This window comes from Sitodiplosis mosellana, unplaced genomic scaffold (genome assembly GCF_009176505.1).
Source record: "Sitodiplosis mosellana isolate CC-2019 unplaced genomic scaffold, AAFC_SMos_1.0 Smas_scaffold_16, whole genome shotgun sequence".
Taxonomy (NCBI): Eukaryota; Metazoa; Arthropoda; class Insecta; order Diptera; family Cecidomyiidae; genus Sitodiplosis; species Sitodiplosis mosellana.
In genome coordinates this window covers 422,789-449,105 of record NW_022595258.1, presented here as the reverse complement: position 1 = coordinate 449,105, position 26,317 = coordinate 422,789, and the positions used below count along the sequence as shown (strand labels likewise).

General features: G+C 36.6%; 5 protein-coding genes across 6 annotated transcripts; 2 read left to right on the top strand and 3 right to left on the bottom strand.

Annotated features, from left to right (window-relative positions):
• Positions 1–10,844: 10,844 nt before the first annotated feature.
• Positions 10,845–11,968, bottom strand: LOC129568104 (putative nuclease HARBI1). The gene is made up of 2 exons (XM_055445665.1): positions 11,764–11,968; positions 10,845–11,548 (listed from the first exon to the last, which is right to left on the bottom strand). Exons 1-2 carry the CDS (start codon positions 11,966–11,968, stop codon positions 10,845–10,847), a joined length of 909 nt encoding a protein of 302 aa, XP_055301640.1.
• A 1,187-nt stretch (positions 11,969–13,155) lies between these two features.
• LOC129568119 (uncharacterized) lies at positions 13,156–15,262 on the top strand. Of its 2 annotated transcripts, XM_055445686.1 has the most exons (3): positions 13,156–13,401; positions 13,535–13,616; positions 13,714–15,262. In XM_055445686.1, the coding sequence occupies exon 3, from the start codon at positions 13,754–13,756 to the stop codon at positions 15,107–15,109; it is 1,356 nt and encodes a 451-aa protein (XP_055301661.1). In that variant the 5' UTR covers positions 13,156–13,401; positions 13,535–13,616; positions 13,714–13,753; the 3' UTR covers positions 15,110–15,262. The 2 variants fall into 2 exon arrangements, with proteins under 2 accessions (XP_055301661.1, XP_055301660.1); XM_055445685.1 differs by lacking the exon at positions 13,535–13,616 and having other exon boundaries at positions 13,163–13,401.
• Positions 15,263–15,826: 564 nt separating this feature from the next.
• LOC129568103 (BTB/POZ domain-containing protein 6-A-like) lies at positions 15,827–17,182 on the bottom strand. Its single transcript, XM_055445663.1, has one exon. The coding sequence runs from the start codon at positions 17,180–17,182 to the stop codon at positions 15,827–15,829; it is 1,356 nt and encodes a 451-aa protein (XP_055301638.1).
• Positions 17,183–17,650: 468 nt separating this feature from the next.
• Positions 17,651–20,179, top strand: LOC129568118 (uncharacterized). The gene is made up of 3 exons (XM_055445684.1): positions 17,651–17,893; positions 18,046–18,111; positions 18,233–20,179. Exon 3 carries the CDS (start codon positions 18,274–18,276, stop codon positions 19,630–19,632), a length of 1,359 nt encoding a protein of 452 aa, XP_055301659.1. The 5' UTR covers positions 17,651–17,893; positions 18,046–18,111; positions 18,233–18,273; the 3' UTR covers positions 19,633–20,179.
• Positions 20,180–23,681: 3,502 nt separating this feature from the next.
• On the bottom strand, positions 23,682–24,902 carry LOC129568124 (uncharacterized). Its single transcript, XM_055445692.1, has 6 exons — positions 24,814–24,902; positions 24,492–24,599; positions 24,346–24,402; positions 24,217–24,246; positions 23,955–24,053; positions 23,682–23,894 (listed from the first exon to the last, which is right to left on the bottom strand). The coding sequence occupies exons 1-6, from the start codon at positions 24,867–24,869 to the stop codon at positions 23,792–23,794; spliced, it is 453 nt and encodes a 150-aa protein (XP_055301667.1). The 5' UTR covers positions 24,870–24,902; the 3' UTR covers positions 23,682–23,791.
• Between the last annotated feature and the right edge of the window lie 1,415 nt (positions 24,903–26,317).

Here is a 26,317-nt window from a genome sequence, read left to right as displayed (position 1 = left end):
TTATTTTAAATGTTATTTTTTTCAACTTGTCACATTTGTTCCAATTTTTCCAAATCAATATTTTTTTGCATTCTCATTCAATAAAGAGATAAAAACATTCGAATTAAATACAAAACGAATTTTGGTTTAGTTTCTGAAAAAGTGCTCTCAAAATCTTCACACAAAAACAATTCATGAAACGAAAAATTACACAGCACATGTTCAATCGAAGAAAAAAATAAAATGTTCTTTGATGTGCGATGTGATGTGATGTCAACCATATAAAAAGCGCACACATTCCATTGACAGCTTCGCCAGTTCGAAATTCGTGTGGGGAAATTCTTATGAATTTCCTAGGCAAAATCTGAATAAAAGCTGAACGCTATGAAAACAGTGCGGAAAAGTTCGCCTTACGGAGGTAAGACTATTTATTTATGATGAAATCAATGAACTTTTTATGCAAATATTTTTGATTCAGAAGTTGCAGTTTGTGAAAAAAAATGTATAAACGATCCGTTCTGATGATAACAGACTTTAGACATTTGTTTATATTCTAGGTGTTTAAAGGGTTGCTGTCAATCGGCCATAAAACCTGATAGCACCATGCATCCATTAGTATTTTTAGACAATGTTGAAACAATTGGCAACTCTCGAACACTCAATGTAGTAATATTTCACGTACTTTCAGCTCACCCACGTCATTTTATGTCGCAAAGTTTTGTTGCAAATTTCTCCAATTCAACCATTTGCAAGGAAAGATAAAATTCATGTTTTTTTTTCTATAATTCAACGTGTTGCATTTCGAATCAGACTAAAATCGACATTTGGTTTCAAAACCTCTGTTCTTCCGTTTTGTTGATGTGGCAACACTATGTATGTTGAAATGGAACTCAATCACAAGCGACCACACTTACATATTCAAACATTTCCAACATTGGTTCAATCTGTTAAACAGGGACATTCGATTCAGTGTCATTAAGCTGCTCTCTGAAGCTCTGATCAGCATACGCTCTCTGAAGTTTTTTTTTCGATTTGCAAGAAACATTCCAAATAAATTGATTTCATTTCGATTTTAAGAGTATCTCACTCAACATTTACCGAATAAAAATTCCATTTCTGATGAAAATTCAATTCGTACGTTTAACTGATACGGCGTAAATGTAATTATTTTGATTGAGTATAAGACAAAAAGGGTGTAAAGATATAAAAAAAGCATTAAAACAAGTGTAAGTGTCATCATTCGTTTCCCTATAAACTTTTCATTGGATATGAACAACAAAAGTCTGTCAGCTTGATACAAGTTGCTCTAATTATTTAATTGTTTCTTCTTCCGCTTCAATAAAATTTTACGTTTCTTCATAAGATGTCGGTTTTCAACCCACTAACCAGCGACTATCCAAGTCAACTGTTCTCGGCGATCGGAAAAAAGTTGTACTTGAACTCTGAATCAGCCGATGTTCACTTTGTCTTCGAATCAAATGATGACATCGAACGAGTGCCGGCGAATAAAGCTCACTTGATGGCTGGCAGCGATGTGTTCGCCAAAATGTTCAATGGATCGTGGAAAGAGATGGATAAGGTGAAGATTGGTGATGTATCAGCTAGTGCCTTCAAGGAATTTCTCCAGTTTTTTTACTTCGGTCAAGTTAAGCTGACGATGGAAAACGTTGGTGCAGTGATGAATCTCGGCGAAATGTACAATGTGATCGAGTGTTTGGCGGTCTGCAACAAGTTACTGAAAAATAATCTCAACGAGGATAACGTCTGCCAACACTATGGATTGGCTATTCTTTTCAAACAACACGAACTGAAGCAGTCATGTGAAACGATCATCGGCCTCAACACAACTGCTGTGTTCCATTCAAATAGCTTTCTGGCATGCGACCAAAAAGTGCTGAACGAAATTTTGAAGCTGGATTGGATGTCGTGCACAGAGATCGAGCTTTTTGAGGCATGCATGTCGTGGGTAAAAGCAACCGGCAACCAAGACGATTTAACCAAGGAACTCGTACAAACTCAACTCGGCCAACTCTTCTATGAAATTCGCTTTGGTTCGATGGCACTGGATGAGTTTACCGCTTTGGTTCCAACAAATGGGCAATTATTCACGGGTACTGAATATGCTGACATCATTCAATCAATTACAAACAAGGAATATGTTGCGGTGATATTCAACGGAAATCGCGAGAAACGTTGCGATTTGGATCCATGGAACGAGAAAGATGAAATTAAATGCAATCGATTGCTCTCGGCATTTAATTCCACCGAACCATATTTTCTCAACAATTTGGAAACAACAAAGTTCTCCACCAACGAACCACTTTTGCTAAAGTACATCGTTCTTAGTTTCATCAGAAAATATCTCAACGGCAAATATATTGGTTGTGAAGATGTCCCAACCGAAATAACCATAGTTGAAGTGTCCGGTTCCAATGATTCCAAAAAAGAAGTGGAGAAATACAATGGAAAAGCGAACATGAAGAGTTCAGAATGTTCAAAGGTCGAGATGCCCAAACCGATTCTTGTTAAACCAGGATTCATGTACGAAATTCGATTGAAACAAAATCCTCCAGAAAATTGTGCTGCGGGTGCTCTACTGAAATCCGAAGTTCAAGTGGATAATGGAATCACCATCCAATTTCATGATGACCCATTGATTCCAAATGAGATTTCACCAACCGGTCTTGTATTGCGTCTTCATTTCTACCGAATCGAAAAGTAATTCATGGCAGAATATGCAATTCCTCAATTTTGTCGTAGCATTATTTGATTAAGTTCGAATCATCCAATGTAATCAAAGTACTGATTGAATAAAATAAAACAATATCAACAAAACATTTCTGCTTTATGACTTGAATTGATAAAACGTTTTGCCTTCGACTTTTCGCATTGTTTTGATGTCTTTTGTTCATTGATAGACGAAAATATTTGAAACTGTTTCAACCGACGGTTTCCGTTTAGCCTGAACCCAACAAAAGAGATTTCATGATATTTTGAAAATTAAACGCGTGTTGGTATGAATTGAATCCATGTACCGAAAACAACAACATACATATTGGAATGAATTTCAATAAAAGGATTTTTAATTTATCAAACATCAAAAGTTTAAATTTTGCGTTTCATATAATTCTATGCCTTCTTTCAATATAATTGTGGGAATGAATGTCGCATGTCATACAAATAACGTTACAAAATGTTCATTAAAATGTTGTTGTCATATGAAGTAACGCATCGGTCAATAAGTCCGTAGGATGACACACAGATGGCACCTCTTCGGCCGAATCAATGGTATTGGCAGGGAGTACCAACCTTCAGAAGTGACGCGTCAAAATTTCATGACATTCTGACTATTTGTTTACAAGCTACAGTGCTCGAAGTGATGCAACTTTTGTTGTTTTTAAAAACATGGAAAAATCCGAATTTCGTGTGTTGATAAAACATTGCTTCTTGATGGGAAAAAACACCGTTCAAACAAGAGCATGGCTTGAAAAGTGTTATTCGGAATCTGCTCCGTCGAGATAAATGGTTGAGAAGTGGTTTGCCGAATTTAAACGTGGTCGTAGCCCGACTGAGGACTTGCCCCGCAGTGGAAGGCCAAATGAAGCAGTTACTCAAGAAAACATTAAAAAAAAAGTCCACAAAATCGTTTTGGCCGATCGTAAAGTGAAGTTGCAAGAGATAGCAGACACTCTAAAGATATCGAAAGGCAGTGTGCACACAATTTTGCGTGAGCATTTGTCGGTATCGAAAAGCTAGAGAGGCGTTAGACGGATTGTATCACTCTTGAAGGAAACTATGTCGATGAATAGAGCAAAATTTGGCCGAAAAAACTGTGTTTTCTTTGTTATCCCACGGACTTATTGACCGATGTGTTATATGAATCAAAGTTCATATTTTTGAATGAATATTTAGATTTCATAACCTAAACTAAAATAAAAGGCTTAAACTTCTTACAAAAATCTGTTCATTTATTCCGTTGAAGCATTTAAACTGGAACTCAATTTTGTGGTGTTACTTGAATTATATACGAAATGAAAGCTATACATGAGATTTAATTGATATTAATTGACTCACAAACAACATAAAATTAGGAAATTAACGTTGTTTGCATAGATTTTACCATCCAAAACAAACGTTTTGAAATACTTCAATTCGCAATGACATTGTTGGTTTACATGTAATACATTCGACATATGCAAAGAATTTTCTAAGAAGATTCAAACGTTAGTTCACATTTACTCTCGTTGCTTGTCCTTATTTGTCTCAATTTTTGGCGGTGCAATTAAATGGCAACACTGGTTGTCAAATACATTTGTTTATATTCTAGGTGTTTAAAGGGTTGCTGTCAATCGGCCATATTATCCGATAGCACCATGCATCCATTAGTATTTTTAGACAATGTTGAAACAATTAGCAACTCTCGAACACTCAGTGTATTAACATTTCACGTACTTTTGGCTCACTCACGTCATTTTATGTCGCAAAGTTTTGTTGCAACTTTCTCCAATTCAACCATTTGCAAATAAAGATAAAATTCATGTTTTTTTCTATAATTCAACGTGTTGCATTTCGAATCAGACTAAAATCGACATTTGGTTTCAAAACCTCTGTTTTTCCATTTTGTTGCTGTGGCAACACTATTTTGAAATGGAACTCGATCACAAGCGGCCACACTTACATATTCAAGCATTTCCAACATTGGTTTAATCTGTTGAACAGGGACATTCGATTCAGTGTCATTAAGTTGTTCAGATCAGTACACGCTCTCCGAACTGGTTTTTCGATTTGCAAGAAACATTCCAAATAAATTGATTTCATTTCGATTTTAAGAGTATCTCACTCAACATTTACCGAATAAAAATTCCGTTTCTGATGAAAATTCAATTCGTACGTCTAACTGATACGGCGTAAATGTAATTATTTTGATTGAGTATAGGACAAAAAGGGTGTAAAGATATAAACAAAGCATTAAAACAAGTGTAAGTGTCACCATTCGGTACCCTATAAACTTTTCATTGGATATGAACAACAATAGTCAGCCTGATACAATTTACTCTAAGTATTCATTTTTTCTTCTCCCATTTCAATAGAATTTCACTTTTAAGCATAAGATGTCAGTGTTCAATCCATTAACCAGCGACTATTCAAGTCAACTGTTCTCGGCGATCGGAAAGAAGTTGTACTTGAACTCTGAATCAGCCGATGTTCACTTTGTCTTCAAATCAAATGATGACATCGAACGAGTGCCGGCGAACAAAGCTCACTTGATGGCTGGCAGCGATGTCTTCGCCAAAATGTTCAATGGATCGTGGAAAGAGATGGATAAGGTGAAGATTGGTGATGTATCGGCTGCTGCCTTCAAGGAATTTCTCCAGTTTTTCTATCTAGGCCAAGTCAAGCTGACGATGGAAAACGTCGCTGCAGTAATGAATCTCAGCGAAATGTACAATGTGGCCGAGTGTTTGGCGGTATGCAGCAAGTTCCTCAAAAATAATCTCAACGAAGAAAATGTCTGCAGACACTATGGATTGGCAATCAATTGAATCAATCAATTGAATCAAACGAGCTTGAAAAAGGCATGCGAAACATTCATTGGATCGAATATCAGAGCAGTGTTCAAGTCAACAGGCTTCCTGACATGTGATCAACAGATGCTGGCTCAAATACTGAAGCTGAATTGGATGCTGTGCTCAGAGGTCGAGCTCTTCGAAGCATGCATGTCATGGGTCCGAGCGTCAAGTAAAAAAGATGTTTTAAGCAAGAGGCTGATGCGAACTCACCTCCGTGATTCATTTTACGAAATTCGCTTCGGTTCGATGACATTGCGGGAGTTTTCGTCATTGATCCCAACATACGGCCAGTTTTTTACCACCAGCGAATATGCAACCATCATTCAAATGATTACAAACGATGAATTCGAAGCGAAAACGTTCAATGGAAATTGTGAGAAACGCTGCGACTCAGATTCATGGTATGAGGAAGATGAGATTGAATGCGATCGATTGCTCTCGATTTACTATTCCACCAAACCATACTTTTTGAGAAATCTGGAAACAACCAAGTTCTCCACCAACAAACCGCTTTTGCTAAAATTCATCACTCTAAGTTTAATAAAAAGATATTCCAGCGGCAAATATATTAATTGTGGAGATGTTCCAACCGAAATAACCATCGTCGAAGTGACCGGTACCGGTGATTCCAAAAAAGAAGTTGAGAAATACATTGGAAAAGCAAACTTGGAGAGTGTAATATCTACATATGTTGGTATTCTCAAACCGATTCTTGTGAAACCAGGATTCATGTACGAAATACGATTGAAACAAAATCCTCCAGAAAATTGTGCTACGGGTGCTCTACTGAAATCGGAAGTTCAAATGGATGACGGTATCACCATCCAATTTCATGATGACCCATTGATTCCAGATGATATATCATCAACTGGTCTTGTATATGGTCTTGATTTCTACCGAATTCGAGAACATGACATAGAAGAAAATTGATCATTTTGATTTCATGTTTCACTGAAGCTATTAAGATTTTTAACGTTACAAAACTTGACAAAAAAAACTGTTACAAATAAAATAATGAAACATAACTTACCTATAAACTGAGCTGAATCTAATCGCTGGAACATTGTTTTTGATCCCAATTTTTTCCACAATCGGTCGACATTTTAGGTTTAAAACGCCCAAATTCGGGAGCAAAAAGCTTTTGAATTTCGGCGAGACTCTTCATCCAATTGACCTCGTTTTAGTGTCATAATGGGCTGTCATTTCATCCTTCGAAATGTTTCTCTACGATTTGAATTAAGAATTTATGTAAGTCCTTCACAATAAAAACAATCACAATGAAAAAGAGAAGAATTGATACATGGAAACAAATCGGTTACGTTTACTTTATTGCATTTTTATTGGCTAAATTAATTTTTTTCAATGCATTATTTCAAAACTGGAAAATATTTTAAGATCAAATTGTTCGAAAGATCAGTTCATAAATTAATCCTCTTGCCATTGTTGGATCACCTTCAAGAGTGGAGTCACGATGGATGCCAGATTTCAATTGGACTCTTGATTTCATCAAAATACCAGTGACAAGCTTCTGATTTAGTCTGTTCCAACTCAAATACATAAGTAAAACCAGATCTAATGAGGATTGGTTTAGCTACGAACTTGGCTACATTGTACATTTCCCCGAGATTCATCACTGCAGCAGCGTTTTCCATCGTCGTTTTTATTCTACAAATCAAAGCCATGAGAGTGTGTACTAATCTGAACAGCTTAATAACATTGAATTAAATGTCTCCGTTTGTCAGATCAAGATTTGTTGAGGTTGTGTGAGTCCGTTCATTTGTGTTTGATGTTCATCATAGTGTTGCCAGAGGAACGAAATGGAGAAACTAAGCCATTCAAGAAAAAATGCCATACCGTGATTCATCGCTGTGTGTTGCGTGTGTCACACACTGAACCCGAACCCAAACGTCAAACCAAAAATCATCACTTGTGCACAATCGTTCCGTATTTGTTATCTAAACGACTGAAAAGCGTGATTAATTCCCAAAAAAATCGTAATTCCACAATTTCGCCAAGGAAATCACGCGCTTGTCCACTGTGTGTCCAGAGACAACAATAAATTAGAGGTAAAACTACACTCACACAGTTCATTACATCGAATTTTGCAAATTAACATGAGAATTATGCATAAAAGAATTAATGATTTGATTCAATTGGAATAAAATATATCATATTGAATCTAAAAATTCATTTTTCCTCAGGTAAATCACCGAATTTCGTCATATCGATCGAAAATAACCTCAACCATATTGCAAATTAGCGATTGAAGGTAAAGTTGAAAGTGAATTTCTATGTTTATTTCTCAGCTCATTCGTTGTTTTCAAATTCAACTCAATTCAAGATCAATTCAAAATCATTGAAATGTGTAACATTTTACATCGTTTGATTTTACAGCACTTTGCCGCAATGGGAAACCAATCAGCAAGGATGTCAGTTTTTGATCCACTAAACAGTGACTATTCAAGTCAGTTGTTTGCAGCGATTGGAAGAAAGTTGTACTTGAGTTCCGAATTGGCCGATGTTCACTTTGTTTTCGGAGAAAATGATGACAACGAACGAGTCCCGGCGCACAAAATCCTCTTGATGGCTGCGAGCGATGTCTTTGCCACAATGTTCAATGGATCGTGGAAAGAGAAAGATGAGATGAAGATTACCGATGTTTCTGCTGTCGCCTTCAAGGAATTTCTACAGTTTTTCTACTTTGGTTAAGTCAAGCTGACAATGGAAAACGTCGGTGCGGTGATGAATCTTGGCGAAAAGTACAACGTGGCCAAGTGTTTGGTGGTGTGCAGCAAGTTCCTGAAGAATAATCTCAACGCAGGCAATGTCTGCCGCTACTATGGATTGGCAATCTTGCTTAATCAATGGAGTTTGAAAAAAGCATGCGAAGTTTTCATTGGATCGAATATCAAAACAGTGTTCAAGTCAACAGGCTTCCTGACATGTGATCAACAGATGCTGGCTCAAATACTGAAGCTGAATTGGATGTTATGCTCAGAGGTTGAGCTAATCGAGGCATGCATGTCGTGGGTCAGAACGTCAAGCAAAAAAGAGTTTTTAAGCAAAAGGCTAATGCGAGCACACCTTGGTGACTTGTTCCATGAATTTCGCTTCGGTTCGATGACATTGCAGGAGTTTTCGTCATTGATCCCGTCCGGCCAGTTTTTCAATGCAAGCGAATATGGAACGATCATTCAAATGATTGCAGACGATGATTTCGAAGCGACAAGTTTCAACGGGAATCGTGAGAAACGCTTCGACTCAGACCCATGGAATGAGGAAGATGAGATGTATTGCTATCGATTGCTTTTGCCATATAGATCGCCTAAACCATATTTGCTCAAAAATCTGGAAACAACCAAATTCTCCACCAACGAACCACTTTTGCTAAGAGACTTCTCTATTGCTCGTATCTTTGAATATCGTGAACGAAAATACATCGATTGTGAAAATGTTCAAACCGAAATAAGCATCGTGGAAGTGTCCGGTTCCGATGATTCCAAAAAAGAAGTGGAGAAATTCAATGGAAACGCAAACATGAAGAGTACAACGTCTACAAAGGTCGAGATACCCGAACCAATTCTGATCAAACCAGTGGCCTAATTCATAAAAGTCGTTCGGCACCGAACGCACCGAACGCGTTCGATATTTTGTGATTTTGTCTACCGAACGTAATTCATAGAGCTGCGAACGCGTTCGGGTTGCAGCAATATAGAAATACATTGAAGACCGAACGTGTTCGGCATTGATTTGGCCGAACGTGTTCGGACACCGAACGCGTAAGCGGGAAATATGTCTTCCTATTTGACGTTTAAGTTTCATTAATTCATCGCACCGGCTTATCATCACTCTTCGCGTAAGTTTTTGTTTATTAATTTATTTTTCTGTGAGAAATTATTTAATTTTTTTGAAACTATTTTTTTAAAATTTAAGAATGAGCAAAAGAGCAGCAAAAAAACGAAAGAATGAAGCGATTGATTCGGAGACTGATGGCGAATCAAATTCGCCACAACCGAAAGAGCTCGCACAAGATCAAAAAATGACCGTTCTACATAAATGCATCCCACATGCCAGTATTTTGCTCGCCAAACAAGGTGTGTCGTTTTCGCGAGAGGCGCAAAATAATGTTTGGAACGACATCGCGGAAGAATGTGCAAACGATGGCATCGATGTTGGTGATGGTATCAAACTGAAAAACACCGTCAGGAATTGGTTCAATCCTGTCACAGTAAGTTTTTTTTTCATCGGGGAGTGTTTTGAATAGTATTGTAGGTTTTCATTTCTTTATTTTCAGAAAAAATATGATGAAATCACAAAAACTGGGACGGGAAAATCAACACCATTCACCGAATTCCAAAATCTGTGTTTGGATGTTTTGCGTGCTGCGAAAGGTACCACAACATTGGACGGCATACGAAATGCGCCCGAAGTTAGCGGCACCAACGAAACGTCATTTGGTACAACAATCACTGAATCGGCTCCAAGCACATCGGCCGCAACAACAACAACAACAGCAACAGCGTCAACACCGAAAAAACCACAATCAACAAAAAAGGTAAAAGTTGCCAACAGTGAATGCGTCCCGAAGAAAAATGAATTTCTCTCGTCGCTCACTTCGATTGATTCCGAAAGAAACAGCCGTGAAAAAGGGGAATACGAGCTACGAAAATATAGCCTTCTGTTGGATGTGATTAAAAAAGAACAAGAGATGAATCTGACACCACAACAAATCGCATTTCTACGAAATGCTGTTGTCGATGACAATTTAAATAATTTGCCAACCGCTCATTCGATTCAAAATATAACAGAAGAAAACACTGAATTTTTGTTCATTGATGAGCTCGGAAATGTGTTGGACAGTAATGATTCAGCATAAAAGGATAAGTGATACATTGTGTTCAATCTTACCAAAGGCTATCTAAACAACAGAATTTTTTGAATGATTTTTTGATTTATTATTTTTGAATGGCTTTTCATTCATTTTTTGTTAATTAGTTTATCCAAATATTTCACGGAGAATGAAATCGAATAGTATATTTATGTCGACTTTTGACATGTTATCGCATTTTTGAAGCGAAATCCAAATATTTACATAGTTATGAAACATGAAAGACTGAATGAACTGAAAATATTATATCGAGAAGTACTAAATAAAAGAATTTGCATTATAGGCGAAATGATTTTTGAATTTTTTTTATTAAAGTTTCCCGACCGAGGTGAGAACAATTAACTTAGCATTTAGTTTAGTGTCTCAAAATGTGCATTTTGGTTTTTGATGTATTTTCGTGAACTTTCTTAAAAAGGGTTATTAAAATAATTGATGTATTCTCGCTGACGTTGAGCTCCGTTGGGCCGATTAGGAATTTGGTTGACATTTCGTTGACCAAAATCATTGTCTTCATCTTCATCATCGTCATCGTCATCGTTTCCATTTTCAATTCTGTTTGCAATTCTTTCCAATCTCGCATCATATCGATAAGAACCGTGGCGATAATTATTTTGGATGTTGTGAAGAGTTACACATGCCATTATAATACGAGAAATATTAGTAGGCGATCGAACCCGCATTTGGTTAAGACACGGAAATTGTTCGCGCAAAACCCCGATCGAATTCTCTACTTTGAATCGTGTTTTACGATGATTTTGCCTATACATTTCGATACCAACTGCCAACTCAGGCCGTATATTTTGTTGCAAAATTGTGGGCGTCAGAAGCCAATTCATTGAAGGATATGCTGAGTCACCAAGTATAACAGCATTTCTAAATGGACGCCAGTGATTGGTCTCCCATGATCTCCACAACGAGGAAACACGAAGTGCGCGTGCATCATGTACACTTCCCGGAGACTGAGCCGTAGCATAGAAAAATTGTAATTGTGGTCCACAAACGACGGTAAGATTGATTGAATGATGATTGTGTCTATTGACAAACGCTGCTTCATCGACTCCACTGGGTGCATCAATTTTGATATGAGTACCATCAATAAGGCCGGCAACATCTTTTGACACAAAAATATAGATTCAGTTTTTGCTTAAGCAATAACAAAGTTTTCTTTGTTATGGTCATACATACCGGGGAAATTTGCTATTCTAAAGAACTGAATCGGAATGTTAGTTGTATCATTTGGCCACTTAACGAAACGAGCGAGAAGATGTGTGCATATTGCACTTGAAACACGATGTACAACACGGCAAACAGTTGGCTCGGATATACCGTGACAATATAACATTGTGTGGTATTGACTACCATTCCCGTACCAATGAAGAGCGGTAAGAAGTTGTTCTTTTGGGGATAATGCATGATTTCTCTCCGTCTCGTGTTGAATGTGCAATCCAATTATCATCAAAATGTATTCGGCAACATCCATGTCAACACGAAAGGCCTCGCGAAATGTGGTGTTGTTTTGGAAAATTTCCATATTAACTCTCTCTCGAAATTCACGAGGTCGTCGAGCGTTTTCATGTAATTCCTCATCGGAATCATCCAAAAGAAGAAATGCTAGAATATTACGATTCTAATAACAAGAAAATGTGAAATCAATTCGACCTTTTTTCAATTAATAATATTTTTCTTACCATTTTTTTATAGAAAATAGGAACAAAAATATTTTTAAACAAATCAACATAAACAAAAGACAGACACACACAAAAACCTACATATTTGTTCACGTATAAATGACATAAATATTTGTGCTCGTCGAACGTGTTCGCTATTTATCGAACGTACTATCTAATATGTTCGATAAAACACCGAACCGTTCGGTGATTTTGAAAGAAGCGCCGAACGAATTTGCGAACGCGTTCGGATGCGTTCGATTGAGCTGTATTTAAAACCATTGAATTAGATCGAACGGGTCCTTTATGAAACACGTTCAGTGTGTTTGAACGCACCGAACGTACCGAACGAGCCGAACGCGTTCGCTTCTTTTATGAATTAGGGCACAGGATTCATGTATGAAATACGATTGAAGCAAAATCCCCAGGAAAATTGTTTTACGGGTGCTCTACTAAAATCGGAAGTTCAAATGGATGACGACATCACCATCCAATTTCATGATGACCCATTGATACCGCGCTATATTTTACCAACCGGCTTAATAAACAAACTTCATTTCTACAGCATTGAGGAATATGCCATGCAAGAAGAATGAGAATTTCGATTATACCTTTCACTGAACCTATTTTATAGATGATACAATGCTACGAAAACGGTTATTAATTAAAAAAAATGCAACATTTCGTTTCCTTTAATATTTAATCCATAAAACATATTTTTAACTTCAATTGCTCATAACAATTGTTATTTTAGGTTTAAAACCCCCAAATTTGGGAGCAAGAAGCGTTTGAATTTCATTTGCATCGGCGACTCAATTGAAACACTTGAGCTATCTTTAAACTCGATAGAATCCATAGAAGAAAGATGAGTCCTCTGGTCGAATCTGACATTGGGCTTAACTGAAGTGTGAAGTCGAAATGAAGAACGGCAATACTTTTGCTGATGCAATCAAATAGCATTATTCGCTGTCAAATATACCGGCAGCAGTTCTATACAATGCCGTGTCTTATCACTCCGCACTAATACTACCATGCATATTGAGCGAAACCTAAACGTCAAACGAAAAACCATCACTTGTTGTCAAACGTTCCGTATTTTTTATCCAAACGACTGAAGAACGTGATTAATTTCCAAAAAAAATCATATTTTTCCTGATAATTTCGTTGAATCTTTCCGAATTAAAAATATTTTGCAACACAACAAATTGGTTCTAGTCAAGGGACAGAATAATTCCACAGTTCAATCGAACAATCAGGCACTTGTTCATTGTGTTCCAGAGACAACAATAAATTGGAGGTAAAAACACACTCACACAGTTCATCACATCGAATTTTGCAATTGACATGAAAAATATGCGTAGTGGAATGAATGATTTGATTTGATTGAAAAGCAAATATAAATTGCATCTAGAAATTCTTTTTTTTCTCAGAAAAATCGACGAATTTCGTCACAGCCATCGAACATAACCTCAACCGCATTACTAAAATTGGCAATTGAAGGCAGAATACAATGTGAATGTCTATGTTTATTTCTCAGCTCATTCTTTGTTTTCAAATTCAATTCAAAACTGATACCAAATCATAACGTTTTTTGTCGTTTATTTTATAGCACTTTGGATTTGCCGCAAAGGGGAAACCAATCAGCAACAATGCTAGTTTTTGATCCACTAAACAGCGACTATCCAAGTCAATTGTTCTCGGCGATTGGAAGAAAGTTGTACTTGAACTCTGAATTGGCCGATGTTCACTTTGTCTTCGGACCGAATGACCACTACGAACGAGTGCCAGTGAACAAAGCTCACTTGATGGCGGCCAGCGATGTCTTTGCCACAATGTTCAATGGATCGTGGAAGGAAAAGGATGAGGTGGAGATTGCTGATACATCTGCTGCTGCCTTTAAGGAATTTCTACAGTTCTTCTACTTTGGACAAGTCAAGCTGACGATGGAAAACGTCGGTGCGGTGATGAATCTCGGCGAAATGTACAACGTGGCCGAATGTTTGGCGGTATGCAGCAAATTCCTGAAGAACAATCTCAACGAAGAAAATGTCTGCCGACACTATCGATTGGCTATTCTTTTCAATCAACACAAACTGAAGCAGTCATGTGAAACGATCATAGGCTTCAATACAAATTCTGTGTTCAATTCAACGGATTTCCTGGCATGTGATCGAACAGTATTGGCCGAGATTCTGGAGCTGGACTGGTTGTCATGTACAGAAGTTGAGCTATTCGAGGCGTGTATGTCGTGGGTCCGAGCGTCAAGCAAGAAGGATGTTTTAAGCAAGAGCCTGATGCGAGCTCACCTCGGCGACTTGTTCCATGAAATTCGCTTCGGTTCAATGTCATTCCAGGAGTTTTCGTCATTGATCCCGTCATACGGCCAGCTTTTCAATGCAAGCGAATATGGAACCATCATTCAAATGATTGCAGACGATGATTTTGAAGGGACAAGTTTCAACGGGAATCGTGTGAAACGCTTCGACTCAGACCCATGGAATGAGGAAGATGTGATAATTTGCAATCGATTGCTCATGAATTACAAATCGATTAAACCATACTTTCTGAAAAATTTGGAAACAACCAAATTCTCCACTAACGAACCACTTTTGCTGAAAGACTTCGCTATGGCTCGGATCTCTAAACATCGAAACGGCAAATATAATAATTGTGAAGATGTTCCAACCGAATTTACCATCATCGAAGTGTCCGGTTCCGGTGATTCCAGAAAAGAAGTGGAGAAATACAATGGAAAAGCAAACTTGGAGAGTGCAACGTCTACATATGTTGGTATTCTCAAACCGATTCTGATCAAACCAGGATTTATGTACGAAATTCGATTGAAGCAAAATCCTCCAGAAAATTGTTCAATTGGTGTTCGATTGAAATCGATGGTTCAAATGATGGACGGTATCACCATCCAATTTCACGATGACCCATTGGTTCGGGGTGATATATCATCAACTGGTCTTGTATATGGTATTGATTTCTACCGCATTGAATAATAAGACATGGAAGAAGATTAAGCATTTCGATTGTACCTTTCACTGAACATTTTTTGTAAATGACGTTTTTAACGTTACGAAACCAGTTATTGTTTATAAAATAATGCAAAATTACATTTCCTCAAATTCATGAGTTGAATTTAAACGATAAAACGATGTTTTTGATTTGCATTTTTCACAATTGGTGGACATTTTGGGTAAAACACCTCCGATTCCAAAATTCCAACGCTATTCCAAAACACATTTGTATCCTCAATACTTTTCAATAAAATTTCAGACGTTTAGAGTATGTTTCTAAAAGGGATCCAAACTCATGTGTATTTCGAAAAATAATTCAATGGACAAATGGACACTTGACTATTGTTGGAATCGGTAGATTGCATATGCGATTGCTAAAACTTGATGGACCAAAAATTACTTCTGATTTGCAATAAATCTGTGAATTTCATTCTGTTATGTTACATTATGAATGTTGTATTCTGTTTGCGTGTGTGTTCGAGAGAGTTTGCTTAAAGGGCAGTGATTCCATATTCCGAAATGATCTCATTTGAGAATATATGAAAGTCCTTCGTAATTTAAACAATTGGAAATAAATAATAAGAGGAAACAAATGAGTTACGTTTATTATCAATCATTTTTATTGGCGAAAATAATTTGTCATTTGATTCATTTGAGAATTCATTATTATTGAGAGAAAAAAAACTACAAAAAAACGTTTTAATCAATTGTTTGGAAGATCAGTTCAAAAATAATACCCCTTGCTATTTTTGGATCACCTTCAAGAATGGCGTTGCGATGGAACTGTATAATTATGCCGGATTTCAATTCAACACTTGACTTCAATAAATTGCCCGTGCAACAGCCACTCGGTACGGTTTGTTTTTTTCGAATTTCATACGTAAAACCAGGTCTAATGATAACTGGTTTAGTGAGGAATATACGCAAATCTTCTGTAGATTTTAGAATTCCATTTGTATCGTAAAGTATAACTTCGTCATTTAGATCGCTCACTTCTACGATCGTTATGTTTGTTGGAACGCCATTTTCAAGCACCAGATATTGATTTTGGACAGAAATTCTCACCATAACACAACCGATCGCACGAAGCAAAAGAGTTTCGTTGGTTGAGAAGACAGTTGTCTCTAAGTTTTTGATTTCATATGGTTCAAACGAAGGAAATTGAGAAATTATTCGTCTACAGTAAATGTCATCACTTGCACTCCATCGTTCCGGGGATGTGTATCTTTCCATACGGTTTCCATCGAAGATTGTTGGCGGGAATGTTGGGTCTGCTATCATTTGAATGATTTCTTGTTGCTCGTCAAACGATAATGTATTTCCATACGTTGGAATCAGTGCAGCGAACGCTTGCAAAGACATTGAACCGAAGCGAATTTCATGGAACAAGTCGCCGAGATGAGCTTGTACGATCTCCTTGGTTAAAACATTCTGCTTGCTAGCTTCTTTGACCCAAGACATGCATGCCTCGAAGAGCTCAATCTCAGTGCATGACATCCAATTCAGCTTCAGTATTTGAGCCAGCATCTTTCGATCACATGCCAGGAAGTCTGTTAACTTGAACACTGCTTTAATATTCACTCCAATGAAAAATTCACATGCTTTCTTCAAGGTCTCTTGATTTAACAGCATTGCCAATCTATAGTCCCGAAAAATACTGTTGTTGTTGAAATTGTTTTTCAGGAACTTGCTGCACACCGCCAAACACTCGGTCACATTGTACATTTCGCCGAGATTCATCACTTCAGCGATGTTTTCCATTGTCAGCTTGACTTGGCCAAAGTAGAAAAACTGGAGAAATTCTTTGAAAGCAGTAGCTGATACATCGCCAATCTTCACCTTATCCATCTCTTTCCATGATCCATTGAACATTTTGGCGAAGACATCGCTGCCAGCCATCAAGTGAGCTTTGTTCGCCGGCACTCGTTCGATGTCATCATCTGATTCGAAGACAAAGTGAACATCGGCCAGTTCAGAGTTCAAGAACAACTTTCTTCCAATCGCCGCGAACAGTTGACTTGAATAGTCGCTGGTTAGTGGGTTGAACACCGACATCTTTTGCTCAAACGTAAAATTCTGTTGAATTGGGGAAAAAAAACAATGTAATAGGTACTCAAAACAAATTGAATTACTATAGACCTAATAACTTCAATCATATCCAATGGAACATTTACAGTTATAGGGAACCGAACAGTGACACTCACAATGTTTTTGGCTTAAACTCGATCACAAAAACTGCGTTTACGCAATACCTATCAATTGGACGTACGATTTGAATTTTTATTAAAAACAGAACTTTTTATAGCTAAATAATGACTAAAGTCATTTATGAAATCTATTTATTTGGAGATTTTCCTACGAATCAAAGACAGTTCTTAACAGCTTAATGACACTGAATCAAATGTCTCCGTTTGACAGATCACGATGTGTTTAGATTGTGTGCATTCATTCATCTTTATGTTTGTCGTTGTGTTGCCAGAGCAACAACCGATATATCGCTGTGTACTGCATGCGTCACACACTGAACTAAACCCAAACGTCAAACGAAAAATCATCACTATTTCACAATCGTTCCATATTTGTTATCGAAACGATTGAATAACGCAATTATTTTCCGAATAAATCATTCTTTCGTGATAATTTCGTTGAATTTTTTCCAATAAAATAAATTGGCTCCATCAAAGAGACAGAATAATTCCAAAATTTTGTCGGAAGAAAATCACGCGCTTATTCATTGTGTGTCCAGAGAAAAACAATGAATAGAAGGTATAAAAACACACTCACTCAGTTCATTCACATCGAATTTTGCAAATTAACATGAGAATTATGCTTAGTAGAATAAATCTAAGAATAAATGATTTGATTTAATAATTGGAAATAAAATATCATATTGCATCTAGAAATCCATTTTTCCTCAGATAAATCACCGAACCGTCACATCGATCGAACATAACCTCAACCACTTCACCAATTAGCGACTAAAGGTAAAATTGAAAGTGAATTTCTATGTTTATTTCTCGGCTTTTTGGTTGTTTTCAAATTCAATTCAATTTAAGACTAATTCCAAATCATAACATTCTTTGATCTTTGTCATTGATTTTACAGAACTTTCGATTTGCCGCAAAGCAAGAAACCAATCAGCAATAATGCCAGTTTTTGATCCACTAAACAGTAACTATTCAAGTCGGCTGTTTCCGGCGATTGGTACAAAGTTGTACTTGAACTCTGAATTGGCCGATGTTCACTTTGTATTCGGAGCTAATGATGACTACGAACGAGTCTCAGCGCACAAAATGCTTTTGATGGCGGCCAGCGACGTCTTTGCCACAATGTTCAATGGAACATGGAAGGAGAAGGATGAGGTGGAGATTACCGATGCATCTGTTGCTGTTTTCAAGGAATTTCTCCAGTTTTTCTACTTTGATCAAGTCAAGTTGACGATGGAAAACGTCACCGCAGTGATGAATCTCGGTGAAAAGTACAACGTAGCCGAGTGTTTGACGGTGTGCAGCAAGTTTCTGAAAAACAACCTCAACGACGAAAATGTCTGTCGAGACTATGGATTGGCAATCTTGCTCAATCAATGGAGCTTGAAGAAAGCATGCGAAGTTTTCATTGGATCGAATATCAAAACAGTATTCAAGTCAACAGGCTTTCTGACATGTGATCAACAGATGCTGGCTCAAATACTGCAGCTGGATTGGATGTTGTGCTCAGAGGTTGAGCTATTCGAGGCATGCATGTCTTGGGTTAGAATGTCAAGCAAAAAGGATGTTCTAAGCAAGAGGATGATGCGAGCTCATCTCGGCGACTTGTTCCATGAAATTCGCTTCGGTTCAATGTTATTCCAGGAGTTTTCGTCATTGATCCCGTCATATGGGCAGTTTTTCAATGCTAGCGAATATGGAACCATCATTCAAATGATCGCAGACGATGAATTCGAAGCGACAAGCTTCAACGGGAATCGTGAGAAACGCTGCAACTCATATCCATGGATTGAGGAAGATGAGGTGCGTTGTAATCGATTGCTTTCGCGGTATAAGTTGAATAAACCATATTTTCTGAAAAATTTGGAAACAACCAAGTTCTCCACCAACGAACCACTTTTGCTTAGTGACTTCACTCTTGACCGCATTTATGAATATGCTGGACAAAAATATTATTATTGTGAAGATGTTCTAACCGAAATAACCATCGTCGAAGTGTCCAGTTTCGATGGTTCGCACAAAGAAGTGGAGAAATTCAATGGAATGGCAAACATTAATAACTCAAGCGTTACAAATGTCGAGATTCCCAAACCAATTCTGATCAAACCAGGATTCATGTATGAAATTCGGTTGCAGCAAAACCCTCCAGAAAATTGCGCCATTGGCCTTATTCTAAAATCCAAAGTTCAAGTCGGGGATGGCATTACCATTCAATTTCATGATGACGCATTGATGCCGCGTGATACTACACCAACCGGCTTAATATACAAACTTCGTTTTTACCGCATTGAAGATTGAGCTTTTTTTGCTGTACCTTTCACCAAATGTTTTTTCAAATGACAATTTAATTGTTACTAAATCAGTGATAAATACGTTTCTTCGAATTTATGAGTTGCATTTTATCGATTAAGCGATGTTTTTCACTTCAATTTTTCACAATCACTTAACATGTCTGGTTTAACACACCAAAATTCGTAATCAAAACGCTATTTCAAAAGACAAGTATATTCTGAGTTTAGAGTATGTTTTTAAAAAGGAACCAAACTCATGTGCATTTTGATAACTGACCATAGGCCTATAGCTCGTTCTGAAGATCGCTTGGTTTTTTTTTTAATTCATCGATTTTTTTTTGTTATGTTACATTATGTAACTTGTCAAAAAGGCTGTCATTCCATATTCCAAAACAATTCTCAGTGTCAAGTCCTTTTGTACAACACTGAGTGTGAATATATGAAAGTCCTTCGTAATTTATACAATAGAAATGGAAAGGGAAACAATGGAAACAAATGAGTTACGTTTATCATCAATCATTTTTATTGGCTAAATAAATTTTTCATTTGATTCATTTGGAATTCATTATTATTGAAAAAAATTACAAAAAAAAAATGTTTTCATCAATTGTTTGGAAGATCAGTTCAAAAATTAATACTCTTGCTTTTGTTAGATCATCTTCGAGAATGGAGTCACGATGGAACTGTATAATTATGCCGGAATCCAATTCAATTCTAGACCTCATGAAAAAGCCCGTGCCACACGATTCAGATGGCATTTGTTCCAATCGAATTTCGTACGTAAAACCAGACCTAACGAGGACTGTCTCAGTTAGGAATATACGGGCAGATTCTGCAGATTTAAGAACTCCATTTGCATTGGAAAGAATAAATTTGTTGTTAAATTCGCTCACTTCTGCTATAGTTATGATGGTGGAAATGCCGTTGTTGAGTGCCCGATATCGATCACTGGTATTTTTACTTTTTACTTGAGCGCCTAAAACCGCTCGAAGTGAAAGTAATCCGTTCGTTGAGAAGGTAGTCGTTTCAATGTTTTTGATTTTATATGATTTAGATTAACGAAGGCACGAAAATAATCGATTACAGAAAATGACATTATTTCCATTCAATCGTTCCAGAGTCCAATGGTCTCTTTCCACACGGTTTCCATCGAACATTGTGAGCGAGAATGTTGGGTCTGCAATCGTTTGAATGATTTCTTGTTGCTCGTGAAACGAAAATGTATTTCCATACGTTGGAATCAGTGCAGCGAACGCTTACAACGGCATTGAACCAAAACGAATTTCATGGAACAAGTCGCCGAGATGAGCTTGTACAATCTACTTGGTTAAAACATTTTGCTTGCTAGCTTCTTGGACCCAAGACATGCATGCCTCGAACAGCTCAATCTCAGTGCATGACATCCAATTCAGCGAGTTTTCCATTCGGCCCATGCGATTCTGCTATCCATAGGTTATTCTATATTAGCCCAATTGTCAGAAATGTTCCCATCACTTAATATTTAAAACACTCAATATCCATTGAACATCCATTGAATATCCATTGAAGATCCATCCAACATCCAATGGATGGATGGATTTGGAAACTTATGACCGCTAGCCAAAAAGGAGAGGTGAGATTTGATCATGGATTTGATTGAAACTTCACCACGAACACACGAATACAAGCTCACGATTGAAAAATTCGTAAGTAGCATTTGGAGAATTTGGAATTCATTCACACTTTGGAGAGAAGGAGAGTGGGGAAATTTGAATGAAATCATTTGATCGAAACGTCATCACGAACACAATCCCGCGAATTAATTTTCACTCACACACTCACAATCGTATTTCATCGCTTCATTGCGAACAAACGCAGAACGATACATTCTTTTCGTTGCGGTCTTCGTTGAGGTCAACACGTTCTACTGCTTTGTTAATATCGCGGCAGCCATTTTTTATTTCAGTGATATATTTGCACATAAGGCAAGAACATTTCGTGTAAGAATTTTGATCAAATATCCGAGAAAATCTTTTACGCGTTTATATTTCAGAATATGAAAATGTGTGAATAAATAATTGAATAGATTTTAAAATTGGTTGGACAAAATTGGGAATAATTAGAAGTAAATAATTGTCTATACCACCAAGTCACGTGGGCCATGCCAAAGCTATGTCCAGAAATTATGTTCCATTGCTCATGAAATCATATACAAATCATTCTCCTCACATTCGCTCTAGCTATCGCGACAAATGATATTTGCTCAAGACAACGAATTATCGAGAACCACGTCGAGGATCATCGAGAACTACGTGTGTTTGTACGATGGCGAGAAGCCATTCCAGTGGAAGTGCCTTTGAAAATTCCTTTCATCGGAATGGCTTTTCGCCATTGTAGACACTTATTTCAACTATCGCCGGAGATTAAGACATCAAGACATTTTAAATGAGAATTAGGAGAGGTACAGGCATATTTGAATACAGTGGGCCCTCGGAAGAGAGTATTTCATTCAATCCAAAATCAAATCCAATCATATGGCTTTGGTCAGAACTTCGGTGATTAATCGGAACGTGGAGCTATGAATTCAATCAAAGATCCTTTTTAGCCTATGTGAAGTCCAACGTTGAGGATTTTTTGTTCAATGGCCGTTCCTGTTTGGTTTTGGATCCATTCAATGAAAAAATGAACAGTTGACACATAAAAATTTCTCTTTTATTTTGTGTGCTAAATGTTTCCTTTTCCCATTTAATTGCACATTCCTATGACCATCGGTATTTGTAAAAGGCATCGTTCGGTTCAAAAGAAGCAAACATCGAGATTCGAGAATTATATGCGTTTGAATAATGCCGAAAATCCATTCCAATGGAAGTGCCTTTGAAAATTCCTTTCATCGGAATGGTTTTTCGCCACAGTGCAAATTCATTTCAACTATTGCTCATTAATCAACAGATCATCACGTAGCGGTTGAAAGAATATAATGTTTTCCTCAATTTAGTTTTCATAATTGAAGTAATCTAATTAACCTAAGAACCAGACAATAGTTTTGCTTTTAGCTTACAAATACCAAATGCCATTATGTTTATATTTTCTGACTCAATCTGACTGGAACAGATAGACAAATCATTCGAGTGGAACGGTTCATAGACGAAAAAGAGCATCCCCGGTATAAAGCAAGAAGTCTAATTACATCGGCCACGCCACCGACGAAATGAATTCATCGCAAACGACAACATTCTCATGCTTCCCATTTCCATCACCATCGTTATTGACAACAATAGCCCACAATACCGACACGTTTTCAATAATGACTCCTCGGTGTCATCAGCAAGCAGAAGATCAAAATATATAAACTAATTCCAATTTTGAGTGGAGTTTAAACACATTCGCTGGCCAGAATTTGTTTTTTTTTTATCTCAGTTCTTTCTAAAAAAAAATCTGGAAAATTCGATTTGAAAGAAATTAGATTTGGTTCGTTCCCCATTAAACTTTTAGTTTTATCACTCTAAAACAGATGATTTCCATTGAGTATTCAATGGACTCTTCAAGCTCCCATTTCCATCTCTTCAAGCTCCGTTCATCGATATTTCTGCGCATTTTATGAGCATTTTAAAACGTTCTAATTAATATATTTGTTGCGTAAAATAGAGTTGCAGATGTTTGTCTCATTGAGGCTGCTACCTTTCTCTTGAATATTTGTTTACAATAAAAATGCAAATTTCGTTCAATTAAAATGTCCCCAATTTGCATATTGGATGTTTTAATTACAATTGTGGAGCAATTGATATGAAAATGTTATTAGAAATTTTGGAACAGTTTAAAATTTAAATGAGATGTGACGCAATTTCTGTAATAAACGAGAAAAAAGTGGATATTTTCTGAACCAAGAATGTCACCTTGACAAATTTACCATTCATTTGCTAAAGCCTTTATTTTGTATTTATATTAAAACTGCCTTTTAATTTGCTAACTCGAATAATTGTGAAATGATGAAACTAAAATGAGTCTTGGCTCAAGAACAATGAACATATGAGATCACATCAAAATAATTAAGACGAGTTTTATTGCAATGGATTGAACATATTTTATTTTCAAAGATAAGTGTCATACAATTTTATTTCATTGGTGTACTACGTGAGCTCAAGTGTACTTGAGCCATTTGTTGCAGCAAAATCAGTCATAAATAAGATTTACGCTTGTGTCGATCCAACTGACTCGGCCGTTTGAGGGGCGGCTTCTACAGCTTGTGGAGCTTCCAACGTGCCATCTCTATGTGCTTCAAGGATTTGAAGACTGAAAAACAATGCCATTTATCAATAATTCAAAAAAGAGTTTATTTTCAATCAATCTTACGCCTTCTTTGATACTTTCAAAAGCATTGGATTTTTTTGTTGATGTTCCAGCAATTCTACATCCTTAGTAGCTATGTATTCTTTCAAAATTGCGATGGCTCTAGAAATAATTACATATTTTACATTGCAAGCTTTAACTGTGTTCAAATATTGAGAATTAAAATGTTCAACCGTCGTAAATTTTGAATAATGAACGTTTTAACGATTCAACATTTTGAATAAAGGAGAATAGAGTTTGCTTCGAATTGTCATAATTCACTTACTCATCACGAAGTTCGATAAAACTTTTAACTCTGCAAAAAAAAATGAAAATTTAATTGATTCGCGTTCCAATAGAACATCCAGATATTGAATATGAATAAATATTCTCATTTTCAAATTCAATGACTTACTCGCGATTCTTAATAGCTTCTTCTGGATCTTCGTTGAGGGCACCGGAATTGATCATACTAGAATTGTCGACGGATTTATTGATCATATTTATGAGAAAAATAATTACACATTTCTCTGGTTTGTAAGCTTTGATATATGTACGTACTATCGAAAACCATCCAAAATGCTTTTCTTGGCCGCGACCTCATCATCGCCATGCAAAATGCTTTTTTTCGCATCCAGTTTATCATCGACTTGGTCGCCTGCACAATGGCTGAGAAACAAAAAATGGAAAAATATTACAAAATGCTGTGAAAAGAAGTAAAATAGTAAATTGGTAGAAAGATTCAGAATTGATTGCATAAACAACAATTGAGGTGAAATTAGAAGAAGCAGAAGAAGAAAAAATTCTGCAAAATCATCTGTCTCTATGAAAAAACTGCCCTGTTCTTCAACAAAAATGGAGGTAGAAATGGTAAAATGCTTACTTGACTCCCAACAGAAGAAGTGAGGCGACGAAGAATAAAAAGATTGCAGATTTCATCTTGAACGTTGTAATAACTTAGCTTTCCTCAACTTATAATTTTTACACGGCGATGGAGTGTCGCCTTTTATACAATTTGCGATTGTATTTTTCTCAAATTTAATAACTCATCAAATGTAATTTATTCCATATTTTCAAATTAGAGTCGACAATTACTTCATTTTAACAAGACTTTCGGGACTTAATTTGCATCGCATGCGACATTTATTAAACCTTGGTACGTTCTCATGACAATTAAAGCAAGAAATTGTCTTTCATGAGACAATTGGGTGCAGCGAAAACAAAGTCATTTATTGAACTCATTAAGTTTTATTCATTGAAGTTCTGCATTTTTAAAACACATTTTAAATTAACCTTTGTCTCGTTTATTGAGTTTTTTTTATTTTTAAATATTGAGGGCAATTTTCCAAAATAGCTAGCTATCATCGGTATATTTTTCTTATAATTTTGGTTCAAAGTTCGAATTTTCTATTTTTTTTCGTTTGTTTATCATTTTAATAACATTGTTTCTCATTGTGATGTTCGAAACCATAAAGGTTCTTTTGAGTATGGTTTTCTTTTTTATTTGATGCTTTGTGGTTTTTTCTCCTGGGAAAATTGATATGAACTAGATATTTGTTGGAATTCAGTTGATTCGAGTTATTGGTCGAGTAAATGAATGAACCAAAAACATTTTATGTAAACAATTTGAAGCTAAAGCAATTCCATAGAAAAGAATCCTAATTTTCAATCATTTTTTTTTCTATTCTTCAAATGAAACTTGTTGGAAAGTTGATCGACACTTTCAATTTTTTACGTTGGAGCTAATTTCGAATTACATGTCTATCAAACTGGTAGGAAAATCAGCTTATAAATCAATCCTCTCATTACTCTTGGATCCTTCTCAATAACGGAGTTGCGATGGAACTGTATGGCTATGCCGGATTCCAATTCAACTGTTGACTTCATAATAGCGCCCGTGCAGCACGATTCAGATGGCGTTTGTTTCAATCGAATTCCGTAAGTAAAACCAGGTCTAATGAGAACTGGTTCGGTTACCGCGATGTGCGTATTTTTCATAGATTTCAGACTTTCGTTTAGATTGTAAAGTATGGCCTCGTTGTTAGGATGGCTCACTTCTACGACAGTTATGTTAGTCGGAACGTCATTTTCAAACTCATAATATTGATCACCGATATTTTTCCATACCCTGGAATAAACGAACCCACGTAGTAGAAGAGTTTCGTTTGTCGAGAAGGTAGTTGTTTCCACGCCTTTGATTTTGTATGGTTTGGACAAATGATATTGAGAAATTAATCGTCGACAGATAATATCATCATCTGCGTGCCATGGTTTTAGGGACTTGCATCTTTCTACGCGATTTCCATCAAAGATGGTTGGCTGGAATGTTGGGTCTGCGATCATTTGAATGATTTCTTGTTGCTCGTCAAACGAGAATGATTTTCCAT